The 15402-nt window shown below is 42.8% G+C and overlaps 1 protein-coding gene across 1 annotated transcript in view; it reads right to left on the reverse strand.

Annotated features, from left to right (window-relative positions):
• Positions 1 to 9164: 9164 nt before the first annotated feature.
• The window catches only part of KHDC4 (KH domain containing 4, pre-mRNA splicing factor), a gene marked incomplete in the record, with an annotated part of 2214276 nt that continues 2208038 nt past the window's right edge, over positions 9165 to 15402 (reverse strand). Inside the window, 1 exon segment of the mRNA XM_044080154.1 lies at positions 9165 to 11075. Within this exon segment, the coding sequence (XP_043936089.1) occupies positions 10882 to 11075 (194 nt within the window).

Consider the following 15402-nt stretch of genomic DNA (forward strand, 5'->3'; position numbering starts at 1 on the left):
CCACACCCCAAATCATTTCTGAAGTTGAGAGCTTAACACATGAAGACAGCACAGCTGTGCAACAATTTGCTTGATACGAACACCTGAAAAAGCAAATGAAAATACTGAATTGCACTCTGCATCTTTCGACATTTCATATTTCCACATACCCCTTACAAAACAGTAGGTATTTTAAAGTGAGAAATTCTATTCAAAAAATCTCAGCAACTTTTAAACTGTTCAACATTTTCTCAAAGCTTTACAAAACATCACTATTATGCTCAAGACCCTAAAATTACATACTACATTATTGTTCATATTGCCTGCATAACACTTTCTCCAATTAAGTTAGCTATGCTTTTTTTGACATTTCATTCCAATTTACTTCAGGCAACATGGCAGAAATCATAGAGTAAAGACGTGCTAAGGCAAGTGCCAGTTTTTTTTAAACTGTATAAAAATCCATCCCTTATGAAAGCAGCCAGCCCTTTAAGTACAATGTGCAACAAAAGTACACTTACCTTCTCTCTGATATATATATCTCTTTGATATATATATATATTTTTTGATATCATTTCCTTTGATTGAAATACTTTTCATCAGTCTGTTTACCTCTGTAATGAACCTGCAGTCTGTGTGTGTGTATATTAAGCTTAGATTGTTTACCTCTGTAATCTTCATGCAATCTGTGTGTGTATATTAATCTTTGTGTAACATGTATTTAGGAGCTTTTAAGAGTATATTAAGCATAGTTTGTTTACCTATGTAATCTACATGCAATCTGTGTGTATATTAATCTTTGTGTAATATGTATTTAGGAGCTTTTCTCCCCAGGACTCCATTGAAAATGGGTTCATTAGGCCCAATGGACTATCCTGGTTAAACAACTGCAAATAAATAAATAAATAAATAAATAAAAATAAATATATAAAATACATATACATACACACATCTATATAAATATATATATATATATATCTATAGCTATATATACGCTCAAAGACACGTTTCCACGAATCGGAAACGGACAAGCACAGTTTCGTGAAAGTGCTTTTCACTGAAAAAAGCACTTTCGCGAAACTGTACTAAAAAATATAAAAGTAGAGGGGGTGACGGGGGGCTTGCTCCCCTACGCAAACATGATTACTGTTTTTTTTTTTTTTTTTAATGTTGTTAGGTGTTTTGAGTTTTGCGACAGTGCTTTTTCAGTGAAAAACCACTTTAGCGAAACTGCTCGGCCATTTCAGATTCGTGGAAACGTGTCTTCGAGCATTAGTCCTAGATCTATAAATTATATATATATATATATATATATATATATATATATATATATACACACACGCACACATATACACACACCTACATATATATATATATATATATATATATATATATATATATATATATATACATATACATATACACACACACACACACACACATATATATATATATACATACACGCACACACACACAAAAGACAACTACCTGAGCAAAAACAATTACTCCAACTGTATTACAGCAGGTTAAGTGTTGGTAACACCTATGGGGAAATTCCACAGGTGTGACTGGATAAAGAATCCATATGTATGCATTCTTCATCCTTTACGGCAAGAAATTTAGAAATGGCAACTTTTGCAGAACATTGGTGGACACATTAGAGAAAGTACAGTTGTGTACACTTAACATAAATGTAGATGTTGAGTGTATTCACTGTTGCAGTCATCACCTGTGGGTTATCCCTGCTGTGGTAGCCCTCAGCAGGCCCGAATACCAGAGTCAATGTTTTTCTGCGTCGGCTGCTGTCGCTTGTGACTGAAGTCAGGTCGTCAGTGCTATAAAGCAAAGCAGCAGACATCATTATATCAGTTTTTCTTGCCCTAAACCATCAGAAGCACAAGGAAATAAGATAAAGTAGCCCTGGCAGCTGAAAGCCACTGTGAGAAACTGAGGTTGCCCTAAGGAAGAGGATACAAGGAGGAAGGAGGGATGGAAACCAGGACTGCAACAATGAATACACTAACATCTACATTTATGACAAGTGTACACAACTTACTAAGTTCTTCGTATTTCACTGTTGCAGTCATCACACTCGTGGGAAGTTTCCCAAAGCTGAGCAGAGGGGTGGAAGGATAAGTTGGAGACCTAGGCATGGGTCAGCAAGCCCTGTGAACTGCAGAGGCAAACCCTGCCCTAGCCTTAGAGAAAAGAGGTAGGTGGGTAATGCTTTGTAAAGGTATGGACAGAGGTCCAGGTGGCAGCTCCCAAGATGTCCCTGGTGGGAACTCCTCTGAGGAATGCTGTGGAAGTGGAGGCTGACCTAGTGGAATGGGTACGAATAGACTTAGGGGAGGTTTCCCATGTAGTCTGTAGCAGAAATGGATACAGTGCGATATCTATTTGGAAATGGTTTGCTTGGAAATGGGCTTACCCTCTGTCCTTGGGGCAAAGCAGACAAGAAGCTGGTCTGTTTTTCTGAAGAGTTTAGTACAATCCAGGCAGTATCTGAGCTGTCTGTGCAAGTCTAGTGAGTGCAGAATTCTTTCCACTTGTTTTGAGGGTTTGGAAAGAAAGTGGGTAAATGTATGGCCTGGTTGAGGGCCACATCCGATACCACCTTGAGCATAAAGGAGGGATTAGTCCTCAGGGAGACTCTGTCTGCATGGAAAATGATGAAGGGCTCCACAGCCATGAGTGCCTGAAGTTCTGAAACCCTTCTGGCTGAGGTGATAGCTAGAAGGAAAGCAGTCTTCCAGGAGAGGTATCTCAATTCTGCTGAAGCAGCAGGTTAGAACGATGGCAAAGTGAGCTTTTCTAAAACATAATTCAGGCCCCAGGCTGGTGTGGGTGGCCTTCTGGGGGGTCTGATATTAGAAGCCCCTCTGAGGGTTTTGTTTAATCAAAGGATGTGAGAAGAGGGGTTGTTTTGTACTGAAATGAGCTGAAATGGTTGAGACATGGATTTTAATGGAAAACAAGGAGAGGCCACTATTGAGTAAGTTGGATAGGTAGTCCAGAATAAGAGGGATGGAAGGTTGTGAGGTACTGCCCCCTATGGACTGGCTCCAGGAGCAGAATCTTTTCCATTTCCCAATTTCTGGTGCTGGGTCTTCTGGCCTCTGTGATAATGTCCAGGACATGTTTGCTTAACAATGGCCCCTTGGTTGCTTTTAAAAAATTAACCATGCTGACAGTTTGAGAGTCTGCAAGTCTGGGTGCTGCATCCCCCCCCCCCCCCAATCTGGGTCAAGAGGTTTGGAATCGGGGGAAGCTGCCTGGGAGGTTGTAATGTCAGGTTGCACAGTAAAGGGGGCCAATCTGGGGCAATGAGGATGGCCTTTGGCCTCTCCTCCCTTATCTTGACAAGTACCTTTGGGATAAGAGGCAGAGGAGGGAATGAGTACACAAAGAGGGAGTCCCTGGGGAAAGTCAAGGCATCCACCTTCCATGCTAAGTGGTGATGATCCCTGGTACAGAATCTTTCCAGCTGGTGGTTGAGGTGTGAAGCAAAGAGATCCACCTCCGGAGTTCCCCACTTCTGAATGACCTGCAAAAAGATTCTTATGTGGAACTGCCATTCATGGGGGTCCAGTACGTTTCTGCTTAGGTGGTCTGCCAGGGTGGTGTTCATCCCTGGTAGGTATTGGAAAATTATGCCAACCCCATGGAGGAGGCAGTCAGCCAGAAGTTCATGGCTACCCTCTACAGAGGGTAAGATTGGGTCCCTCACGGTTTGCTGATATACCACATTACTGTGGTGTTGTCTGTTTTGGTAAGGAGAACCCCTGGCCTGAGATGGGATTTGAAGGATGTCAGAGCCTTTTGTACTGCCATAATTTCTTTCAGACTAGTGTGTAAGGGAAGGTGCTGGGCATCCCAAACACCTTGGGTGCACCTGCCTGTTAGTGAGCGTCCCAAGCAATGTCTGAGGCGTCGGTGGTGATGGTCTGCCCGGTAGGGCAGACGATGAAGGGAAGATCCTGGATCTTTGCACAGGCCACTGCCCACCAGAGAAACTCGGCCGTTATACAGGGGATCAGAGGGAGAGAAGTCTCTTGAGGCTGAGAATGCTGACACCAAAGGTTTTTTTAGATACCACTGACGTTCCCTCATGTGAAGCCTGGCCAGAGGAATTAGAAGGATGCAAGATGCCATGTACCCCAAAGCTTGCAGGAACTTCCTTGCAATGAGGTGATTTCTGGAAGCCAGCTGGCTAAAGTACACAGGCAGGAAAATCTGTTTTCTGGGGTTAGGAAGGGCATTTGTGCAGCTGTGTTCAACAATGCTCCCAGGTAAATGATCTTCATGGAGGGTGTTTGCTTTGACTTCCTCTCGTTGAAGTTAGGAGAGTTTTAGGTTCATAGGTATTTTTATTTATTTATTTTACATTTGTTTACCGGGCTAGTCCAACTGGATACATGCCCATTTTCAGTGGAGGCCCGGGGAGAAAAGCTCCGCTACAATACTACTTAAGTAAAAATAAACAAAATGTACCAAATAACAGGTACAAGGTGCAAGGTAGGTGCTAGGCTATCTGCCGAAGGCATTTATAAGCCTAGCTGGAATGTGTTGGCTTTCGCCACCCCCTTAGATTTGTTCCCTGTGTCTCTGTCCAGCAGAGCCATTGAAGTGATCCCTGGGATAAACTTTGTTTCCCATCCACTTGTCAAGGTTTCTCCTGAAGAGGGTTAGTGAGGAGCTCTACCTAATGCCTAATGTAGATTGGAATCTTGCTCCAGAGCATGGGAAGTCTCTGGGACAGGAATCTATCCCTCCAGCACGTCCTATTTATTGTTGTGGTGAGGTTTAGATCCCTGGAGCGTGTGGCTCGAGGAGATATGGTTTTCTTTAGGTGGAATATGTCCATCAATTCCGAGTTGGACATGGTCTTGTATGTCAAGCAGAGATCACCTCTGAGTAGGCGGTATGCAACCGAGTACAGCTGGAGTTTCTTCAGTCGAGCTGCATAGGGCATCTGCTTGAGGCCAGTGATTCTCTTGGTGAGGTACTTCTGTGGTCTTTCCAGTTGCTGCAGGTGTCTTGTAAGGTACATCCCAAATGGGGCACTGTACTCTATGATGGGTCTGATGAGTGATGCATAGAGGGGCCCGATGACCTCTTTTGATCTGGATGCAAACCCTTTTATGATTAGGTGGGCCACATAGAAGGATCTTCTAACCACTTTAGCAATGTGATTATCAAAGGAGAGGTTACTATCTACTGGGTCCCCAGATCCCTTATTACGTCTTCTGTATTTAGGGGGCTACCACCTATGTGGTAGTTTATGGGAACTTTGTTTTTTCCAAAGGGGATGACTATGCACTTTTTGGCATTTAGCTTGAGGCCATGGTTTTGCCACCAGGTATCTGTCTCAGTGAGACCCTTCTGGAGGATGTCTGTCAGCCAGAGTCTCAATTACAGCCCCCAGTTTGCAGTCGTCTAAGAACTTAGTCAGTCATAGTCCTCCTGTGCTTGCCTGTACCTCTGAGAAGTATATGCCGAACAGGAGGGGTCCTAGGACTGAGCCCTGGGGGAACGCCACTTGTAACCGGTTTAGAGTCAGACCTAGCTCCCGCAACTCTTACCATGTGGGTTCTGTCCTTGAGCCAGTTGGCAACCCATCTCGTGATGTAGGGGTTTATGTTCAGGCTGGCGAGCTTGTCTATAATACCTGAGTGGGGAATGGTGTCGAAGGCCTTTGCAAGGTCTAGGTAGGCTGTGTGGACCACCTTTCCCTCGTCTATAGCCTTGGTAACTGTCTCAAAGAAGTCCAACAGGTTTAGGAGGCATGATCTGCCCTTAAAGACGAACTGGGTAGGGGTCCAGTGTTTGGAGGTTTCCAACGTCTCTGTTAATGAGATCCACGATGAAGCACTCCATAGCTTTGCAGACCAAGCTAGTCAGGCTTACAGGGTGATAGTTCCCGGGGTCCGTTGTGGCTCCACCTTTGTGGAGTGGAATAACCATTGCTGTGCACCACTCTGTGGGCACATAGCCTGTGGACAGGCTGAGTTTAAACAGTGTGTTTATGTGAGGGGTTAGTTCATCTTTGAGCTGGTGTAGGACGCAGCCTGGGACACCTCCCGGTCCCATTGATGCTGTGTTTTTGGCTTTGGAGAGGGCTGTTTTAACCTGAGTGTCTGTGATTTCAGGGGAACTACATTCTTCTGGTATAGTTATAGGCCCTTTTGGGGGTGAGAGGGGGGTGAAGTTTGTATTGAACCTGCCAGGATGTTGGCTATATTGGTCGGTTCAGTGTATTTTGTGCCATTCTGCACCAACTCCGAGCAGATCTGAGAATTGCTGCTTAGATTCTTGACATAGCTAAAGAATGCCTTGTGGTTATCTTTGGAGTCCATGGCAATTTTTCGTTTGAAGCTAGCCTTGGATGATTTTATGAGGGAACGTAGTTTCTTGCTAATACTGATCAGGGATGTCTTCCCTTCTTGGGATTTTACTCTTTTCTTTACTAGTTTCCTCCTACTACTGTATAGCTTGTTTACGGCAGGAGTCCACCAGACTGGTTTCCTTTTCTTGGAGGACTGAGTCTTGGTTTTGTTTGGGATAGCACGATCCATGCATTCTTGTAGGTACTTGTAGAGTGCACTAGTAAATGATTTTGCAGCTTGGACAGCGTTATCCTTTAGCATGGGGGCTTTGAAACGTCCCACCTTGGTCTTAACTAATGTGAAGTTTGCTTTTAAAAAGTTTTTCACGGTGGTTTCTTTGACTGGGGTGGTGGTGGCAGAATGTGGATATCCAGAGTGATTAGTTTATGGTCAGATCTAACCAGCGAGGGGTTGACCTCCGGTGTAGAACACCAGTCGCCCATGTTGGTGATGACCAGGTCCAATATGTTGTCTCCTCTGGTGGGGGTGTTGACCAGTTGATCCAAGGCGTTTGAGTTTACAAATTCTAGGAAATATTGGGCAAGGGAGTTTGTACTTGAGTAGTTCTCCCAGCTAATGTTTGGGTAATTGAAATCACCCAATATCAGGATGTTTGGTAGGACCTTTGACAAGGAGGTCCTAGAGCAGCTTTTCTTTGCATTCTGCCTGAATGGGGCAGATAAGGATAAATCTGTACATTTCTCTGTGTGCAAAATGTTATGCCGGGGCTAAGCATTTGGTGAGTACTCTGGGTGCAGTGGATAAGCCAAAGGGTAACACGGAGAACTTTAAGTGTTGTGAGCCTGCTCTGAAGTGCAGGGATTTCCTGCAGGATTCCCTTATGGGGATGTGGAGGTAGGCATCTTTTATGTCTAGAGTCACTAGCCAGGCATTTTTGGTCAGCATGGGCAGCAGCTGCTGCAAAGTTAGCATTTCGAATTTGGGGACCACCAAGGAGGTGTTCAGAATGGATACGTCCAGGTTGGGGTGCCAAGTGCACTCTTTTCTGGGAACAAGGAATAGTCTGGAATAAAAGCCTTTGCCCGCCTGATCTGAGGTGCAGGTTCTACTGTCCCTGGGATATGAGAGTTTGGACCTGTTTCGATGCCTCTGCCTACTGATTTGGAGGTAAGTCTGGGTACCCTCTTGAAATTGGGAGTTCGTTGAAAGAGAATTTGTACCACTGAAAAATTATCTTTAAGATCCCTTGGTCCTTTGTTACTGAAAGCTAATTTTCTTTGCAGAGGAAGAGCCTCCTCCTAAGCTTTTGGTGAGTGAAAGGTAGGCAAGAGGGGGGGGGGGGGATGAGGGGGGAGTAATTGATGAGAGTTTTTGCCATAGTAGAATGGCTTAGAACTCCCTGCCTTTGGTGCGGAAGAGGTCCACTGTTTGGGGTAGGGGCCTGGGAGGTCTGTCCCTGTGAGGCTTACCTTGGCCCTGTCAGGTAGGTGCAGGGAAGGGCCAGTGCATAGAGGGAAAGTTCCTGCTAAACCTGGGAGGTTGGACCTGAAAGAAATTTTTTACTGTTTGCATAGATTTTGCTTTGTCTTCTATCTTAAGTAACTCTTCTGCTTTTACTCCAAACAAGGTCTTCAGGTGGAGAGGAAGAAGGAATGGATTCCTCTGCATCTGAATCCTCATAAGCACTCAGATGTTGTTGTTCCACTTCAAAATCTGAATAATCAGATTCCTCAGAATCCTGTTCTATCAATTTCAGGAGAAGGGTGTATTTTCCTTTTAGAAGTTGTGACCCGACTACCCCTGATAACAGAGAAGAGATCCTCCGCCATTTTAAGCATTTGTGCTTGGGGTGGTGGAGTAGGAGCATGATGGTGGCTAGAGACAGATTTTCTAGGAGTGGCCTGGCTTCTAGGCCTAAGAGTATCCATTGGTCTGAGAGAAATGGTAGTCGGATGAGAAGACGTCAGTTTTGTATAGATTCGGTAGTGTGAGAGGCCTCCTCAGAAGCCAGTACCTGCATCGCAGCTCCGGACTTAAGAGAGGCAGAAACAGCCACAGGCTCGGAAGATGAAGATTTCTGCAACATACCGAACTCCGAAAGAGTCTCGGTACAGGCCTGCATAGATATCGAATCAGGCATCAGGGGCTGTGAAAGTGCCTCTCTGAATTCTGGAGAACTGACGGCCTGCTTAGAAGTAGAGCAGTCGGAAGGCTTAGCCTTGCGTGGTCTATCTTTATCTCTGCCTTTTTTCAGAATGTCTACAGAATGTTGGCTGATGGACGGCATTTCGGAGTGTTAAGAAGGAAGACGAAAATACCTGTCTACAATAAGAGCCCTATGGCGAATGGTTCTTGCGTTAAAGAGGGCACAGAATCAGCAATGGGGAACGTCATGGTCTGGGCACAAGTGAAGCAGTATGAATGGAAGTCTCTGTGTGGGATCTGCTTTCCACAAGTGAGACAATTAACTTTTTCGGACATCGGTCAGTGCAAGAAAAAAGGATCCCCAACTGGGTACTTAGCTTTAGACGTTTTCAGCTCTAATTCAAACTCTGGTAGCGATCGACCGGCACACTTGCGAACTGCTACTGCTACGGGCTCCATGGCAAGAAAGACTGGTGTAATGACATCGGCTGCCTTGCTTTATAGCACCGACGACCTGACGTCAGTCACAAGCGACAGCAGCCGATGCAGAAAAACACTGACTCTGGTATTTGGGCCAGCCAAGAGCTACCACAGCAGGGATAACCCACAGGTGATGACTGCAACAGTGAAACCCGAAGAACATCTAAACCTTCTTGTAGCTTTCCTAGTTAAAAATAACATTCAAACAGAAACCAGCCATATAATTTATTTACAAGTATTCTAAGGTAATATTTACATATTTAATGAGAAATGACACTTTGTACAAAGCCAGTCTAGAAGATGGTAAAAAAGTCACTTGGTTTAAATACTGCCAGTTTGTCTGTAAAGCACAGCTTTTCTTCTCAATCAGAACAATTCTAATGAAAAAAAGAAAGAAAAAAAACTGAATACAAGTGCATATCACATACAAAAACAGTTCCTTCTTTGAAGGACTTTCCTCATGTTTTCACCAGATCTGTTGATATGTATTTATAACAGATGAGCAAAAGAACACTGTACTGTCAGCCTTGAAATAAGTGTGCAGGAAACTGCTGCCAACTTTGTGCTGTGCCTGTACAAGCAAAACTGAAAACAGCAAACCCAAAGCTATAAGAACTTGATGGGACAGCAGAAAATTATGATACTCTTATAAGAAAACTAGCAAATGCATCTCCACAGAAAATACTTAAAATGCCATCAAAATAGACTAGACTCGGATCCTATCAATGGATCCTGCAGATTCACAGTTCCATTTACACAAATTTAGTTCTCTAGTTGCTTATGAGCTACACCAATTTGGTGTACACAGAGACTGTGTAGCATGTACCTGTACCAAAAGGACCTCATTGCACTACAATGTAATGTGTGCCGCAATCCTCACCAAAACTGAGGAAATCGGTTAAAGGGCTTCATTTAGCAATGTGGACACAGACTATATTTGCTTCCTCAACAGATTTACAACCTAAATGCCAAAAAGTACTTGCCCTTTATGCTAATGTGCCAAGGCTTAAAAAAGAAATATTGCACTCTCACTCCATCACACTCCTGACAAATGTAAATCAATAGAAAATTTCATCTGAGGGAAAATAGTGACCAGCAGGAACAGACTAAAAAAGCACATTAAAATGCACAGATTTTCCATATATTAATTTTTCAGAACTGGAAAGGAGAAGGTGCACAAATGTGTGAAAATGTGCATCAGTGTTAAACCTAGTTGCATAGGTACACACTAAGTAGCTGGGAAGGTGTGCAGTGGAGCCACTGGGCAAGCCCTTTATCTGTATTAGCCAACCAAATGTACAATGTGGCTACTGTGATAAGGAAAAAGGTATGCATAATACTGTCCACTCAGGAAAAAAAAAGTGTAGTAGTCAACAATGCCTTCCCTGCTAACTACACAAACAGCTGCAGAACTGCCCCCCCATCTCAACTTTTTATGAGAGACAAAAGATTTGTTTTTGCACTTTGGTCCAAGACGTTCTGCTGGGAAAAGGGAATCAACAAAGCCAAACATCTGCTCAAGACTTGTGACATTCAGACTGGCATTTCCATAAATCCTACAATAAAACTATTTAACACTGGCTCCGAGGTACCCTTGTCTATGGAGATCAAGGCCTTGGTGTGGTGTTCTTGTGTTCATACACAAACGCCTGCTTAAGACAAAAAGGAGAAATGAGCACCAACTAACAGCATTTCCATTGCAGTCACGTAGTGATCAAACTGCATCAATTCTGCAACAAAGGCAACAGTGACTTGCAGTCATACATGTGCCCTCAAAACGACTGACAAAAGTCTTTCCAGAGACATTACATGTAGCTTCTGTGAAGGAAAAAGGCAACCTTCTTGAAGAGTTTTCCTTTTCTTTTAATACATAATGTTCATGCATTATTGCTACAAAAGGGATACTTGTGCACATCTCCAAGGAAGTCTATGGGGCCATCCAGAATGGCATTTGCTTGACTCGCTGCTGTGACAGTGGGAACTGGTATCCTGAACTCCATCCCTGTGGCATGTTGTTTGCTTTATTAGAAATATGTTCCTCCTCTTCATCAGATGAATCCCCCGTGTACGCCACCAATCCAAATCCCTTTTCACCTGTTTTAAGCCTCTTAGATGGAGGATCTGTAAAATGAGAGAAAGAGAGAGAGAAGAGACCCCCAACCCCCCCAATAAAACAACATACCAGGAAATACCAACATTAATGCAACATTGTTCAAGTTATTGAAGAAAAAATTGTTAGTTAGACACCATTTTCAGGTAACGCACATAGTCAAATGTCGTCCGATGTCAGAAGTCACAATATCACATCAACAGCATCAGCCAGTGGAATTCGTCAGGACCATGTAAGAGAACAGAAAGAGAAAAAAGAGAAACACAAAAGAAAAAAAAAAAAGGCAAAGTTAGCCAAGGAATCTCAACACCGACTCATGTTTTAAGAGCTGTTTCCAGTTTTTTTCTCTCCAGTTTTTACCATTAAAGCTGCACTGCAATAAAGAGGGGACAAAACATTAACATGGTGTGCTACACTCAACTTTAAATTCTCTGCAAGCAATATACCAAGTTGTAAGTATGCCCACACTGTTCATATTTGTAACAGGAATTTGATAAGGAATACACACTTCAGTCTAGATTACCCCCCTACTTAAGATGCTGGTGAGACCCCCCCCCCCAAAAAAGACCAAAGTTTACATTATAATTATATATAAACAATTTAGTACCGGACTTTACCTCTGCTTTGAAAAAATGCACCACACACCCAGCTGCTTCAAAACGAGTCCAACTGTATATTTACTTATTTGCTCACTGTCTTAACGTTTGTCTTTTTGTTTTTAGCATATGTACTTAATATGCTGTACAGGGGAAAAAATAATCTGTACACCATTCAGTCATAAAATATGTCAATAGAATTTAAGCTGACGTGCCCAGGAGGAGAACTGGAACAGAGGATTTGAAAGAGGTAACTTAAAGAAAGCCTACATTTTACTTTTACAAAAAAAATTAATAATAATAATGGAAAAGTCAAAGCACCAAATTTGAAGTTATGTCACAATGTACCTGTTAGGCCAGGAAATGGATCAACCCAAGATATTACCCTCTCTAAAGTTTTAAAACGGTCTTAAAAATTAACCCACTATAAAGTATCTAAACGGCGTCACGCTTCTTAAATTGTAACTAAAAATAGATGCAGAAATTTCCTTCAAAAAACATTCTGTAGTAAAGTTTTCAGATTTACATTGCTGAGTTTTGTCCCCGCTTTAAAGGTCCTGCCCTTTGAAACATTCTGGCTTTCACAGGAAATCACTCCTCTTCAATTTCTTTAATCTCCATGCAAAACAAAAACAAAAAAAATTAAGAAAAAGCAACTGTTCAATGATGGGATAGAGCTGCAGAACAAAACATAGCATTTGGTTACACTACTTGTATTCAACTTATGATCCACATCTGTAAGTCTTCCACTGAACAGCTTCAGTTAACACCTAGCCTTCAAAACCTACTTGGAAAGTAATGGGGAAGGAGGTCTGACTCAAGTTCTGCATCTTAAGCTGCAGCAAATATAGCAAAGAATAAAAATGCACCTTGGTGGTAACAAATGCAGTTACTGCGGAAAGCAAACGTCATATGCAAAAGTAAACATGTTCAAGGAACATCTGTGCTATTTTTCAGTTTCACTTACTAGAGCTAAACCTGGAAGTGATAAACTCACCTGAGAAAAGACATTTTTGAATAGAAATACAAACAATATCCAGTCTCAAAGGTCATTGCTACAAGTCATTCGGTGCTTGCATTTGAGAAGGCAGACGTGGGCACGTTAGCCAGTCGAACATGTTTAAAATGAACTTAGGATTCTGCTAAGGGTGTCTCTCTCCTCCTCCCCTCCTGTTTGTAATGCTCAACGATAGGATAAGGTGCAGCTAATGTTCAGAAAGCATAAAAACTGGGTTATGTGAGGGATTACATCTTGTTCTTGCAAATAATACCCTCCGCAACTTCAAATGATTGATCTCTGAAGTGCAATGGAGCAATTCACTGACTGTGAAGCAGATGGGACACAAACCTGCACCTCCAAATCAGACTTGATGATCTTCCTATGGAGGAGAATGGAGTGCTCTATGTAGCAAAAGAAAGAACAGATTTCAGGTGGGGGAATACAAGTAGGGTTGGGTCTTGTTCGAGTGAAGCAGAGGAGAACTGGAGATTGACCAGATGACAGGTACAGTGGTAGCATCACTAGTGACATTGCAATGAAGTGTGGTGGTGTAGAAAAACTGAATCAAACAGCAAAACTCTCAAATTATCAGTCTGTTTGCATCCTCAATTATGGCCATGAGCTTTGGGTAGCAACTGAAATGATGAGACTACAGACAAGAGGCATGAATAATGTTTCTTTTACATGGTAGCTATGTTTATTCTCCTTGACACTGAAGCTTGGGAACCTCTATGGACTTCAGAAAGTAAGTACTGCACCCTTCTTATTTTAAGCAAATGGTGGTCAAGGCACCTTGTAAGAATGCCTGCTGGGTATCTTACATGAAAGTCCACAAGATTTGGCCCCCAAATACAGGGACCCAAGAAAAAACTGATGTGCAAGGGCTTTCTCAGCTTTACTAGGAAAGTATAGTTGCGTTGGTAACTTACTAGACTTAATATGTTCAAATAAGTCAGTGCTGCAGTACTAAGGCAAAAGCCTGGGTCTGGCCCAAACAGGAGTTTTCACCATTCTGTAGATGGGGGACACCAACACCAAGATGTTGGTGGTACAAAGGGTCAGATGGTGCCATCTTTAGGTTTCTTGTTTGAGGGACTGAAGTCCAAATGTTCCCCAAGAACAGCACGACCTGTCTCACTAACCATATTACTTGTAACTAGCAAAATGCTGAAGGGAGGAGGAGGAGGGGAAAGGTGACTGGTAAGACATCCACTCCAACCCCAGCAGCACAGTGATAGGGGGGTAGAAGGGAAGGAAAGAGTACTGCAACATGATCTACTAGAACATCCACAATTACAGTAAAATGCCAACACAACTGTACTATTCTTTGTAATCAATGCTGTAGTACTAAGTCTTGGAGGAACTCCCACTTTATTGGGGTGGCTGGAGAGCAGGCTGCACTGGGAAAACTAGGCTTTGCAGCACAGATGCAAACCTGGCTCTGGCAATGGCACCAAGAAGGTAGTACTTGTAGAAGGCGTGTTCAGGTGTCCAAATTACAACTTCCAAGCAGAATAGGTTGTAATCACTTTCAGGAATGCTGTGGTGGCTGCCTTTGCTCTTGTGGAATGTGTTCTTACCGTATGTATCTGCTTGCAATGATATGCATAACAAAAGTTGATACAAGTAGCTATTCACTTTGAGAGGATCTACTTTCCTACGTTTCTTCTCTCCTTTCCATCTGCAAATGTCCCAACCACTGCTTAGATCTCATAAATATTGCCCTGTGGAGGCACACAATATTACCCTAACGATAGATCCTCGTTCTTATTTTTTTGTCTGGTTCAGCATCTGGGTTGTCTATTCATGATCCTCAACATCGCTAACACAGAAAAATATACTTCATACTTCAGATGTTCAAAAACAGGTCAGATTCTACTTGCACCATACCAAAGGTATCAGAAAATGAGACTGCCTCCTTTACCAAAGAAAAAACTGGGAAATCATGCATCAAGTTACAAGTGTCTTTCAGACTGCATTTCTTTTGTACAACTCAAGGATTGTCTCAGCACTCAAAAAAATCTCATTCCACTACAGCAATTGCAACCTGTACAGCAATCATGAAGAGAGTTCCCCATTGATGACATTTATGCAGAAGCAACTTGGTCAACGGTTTACATACGTTTATCTGTTTACAAATTGGATGTACAGTACACAGCTCACACATCCTCTGGTTCTGCCATTTTCAGGAATGTTCCTCCTTGATACACCCTATGCCCTTTTAGGCAGTTTGGAAATCTGTCGAAAACAGAGATTGGATAAGAAAGCTATGTACTTTTCATAATGATAGATTTGTGTTCTAATTTTCATCTGGTTCAACATCCTCTCTTTTTCCAAATAGCCATCTGCAAACTTCTGGTGCCAGGACAGGCCTCAACTAAAGCTTTGCCTGCTTTACTTGACATTTCCCAGATTGGCAAACTTAGTGAGCTGTTGATTTTATTCTACAGGAGCTTTTCTCCCCTGTATGCTTAGAAGGGGTTAGCAAACTCTGATGTAATTTAGGAAGAATGAGGGAATTGTGGGTAGGAGAGAAGTCAGAGCCTTGGATCCAAAGCTCTGGAAGAAGGTGCCAAAGTTGGAAATGACAACCCAAATGCTGATATGGAAGAAAACAGACATCGGTTTCCTAGCCATCTCTGTACATCCAGGGAGTGAAGGATTCACTCCTCTTTGTTCTGTGGGATTTGGGAAGAAAGCAGTAAGATGTATGGCTTGGTTTAAAGACTTCTGATACCACCT

Source organism: Protopterus annectens, chromosome 8.part0 (assembly GCF_019279795.1).
Source record: "Protopterus annectens isolate FY-2018-M chromosome 8.part0, PAN1.0, whole genome shotgun sequence".
NCBI classification, from domain to species: domain Eukaryota; kingdom Metazoa; phylum Chordata; order Ceratodontiformes; family Protopteridae; genus Protopterus; species Protopterus annectens.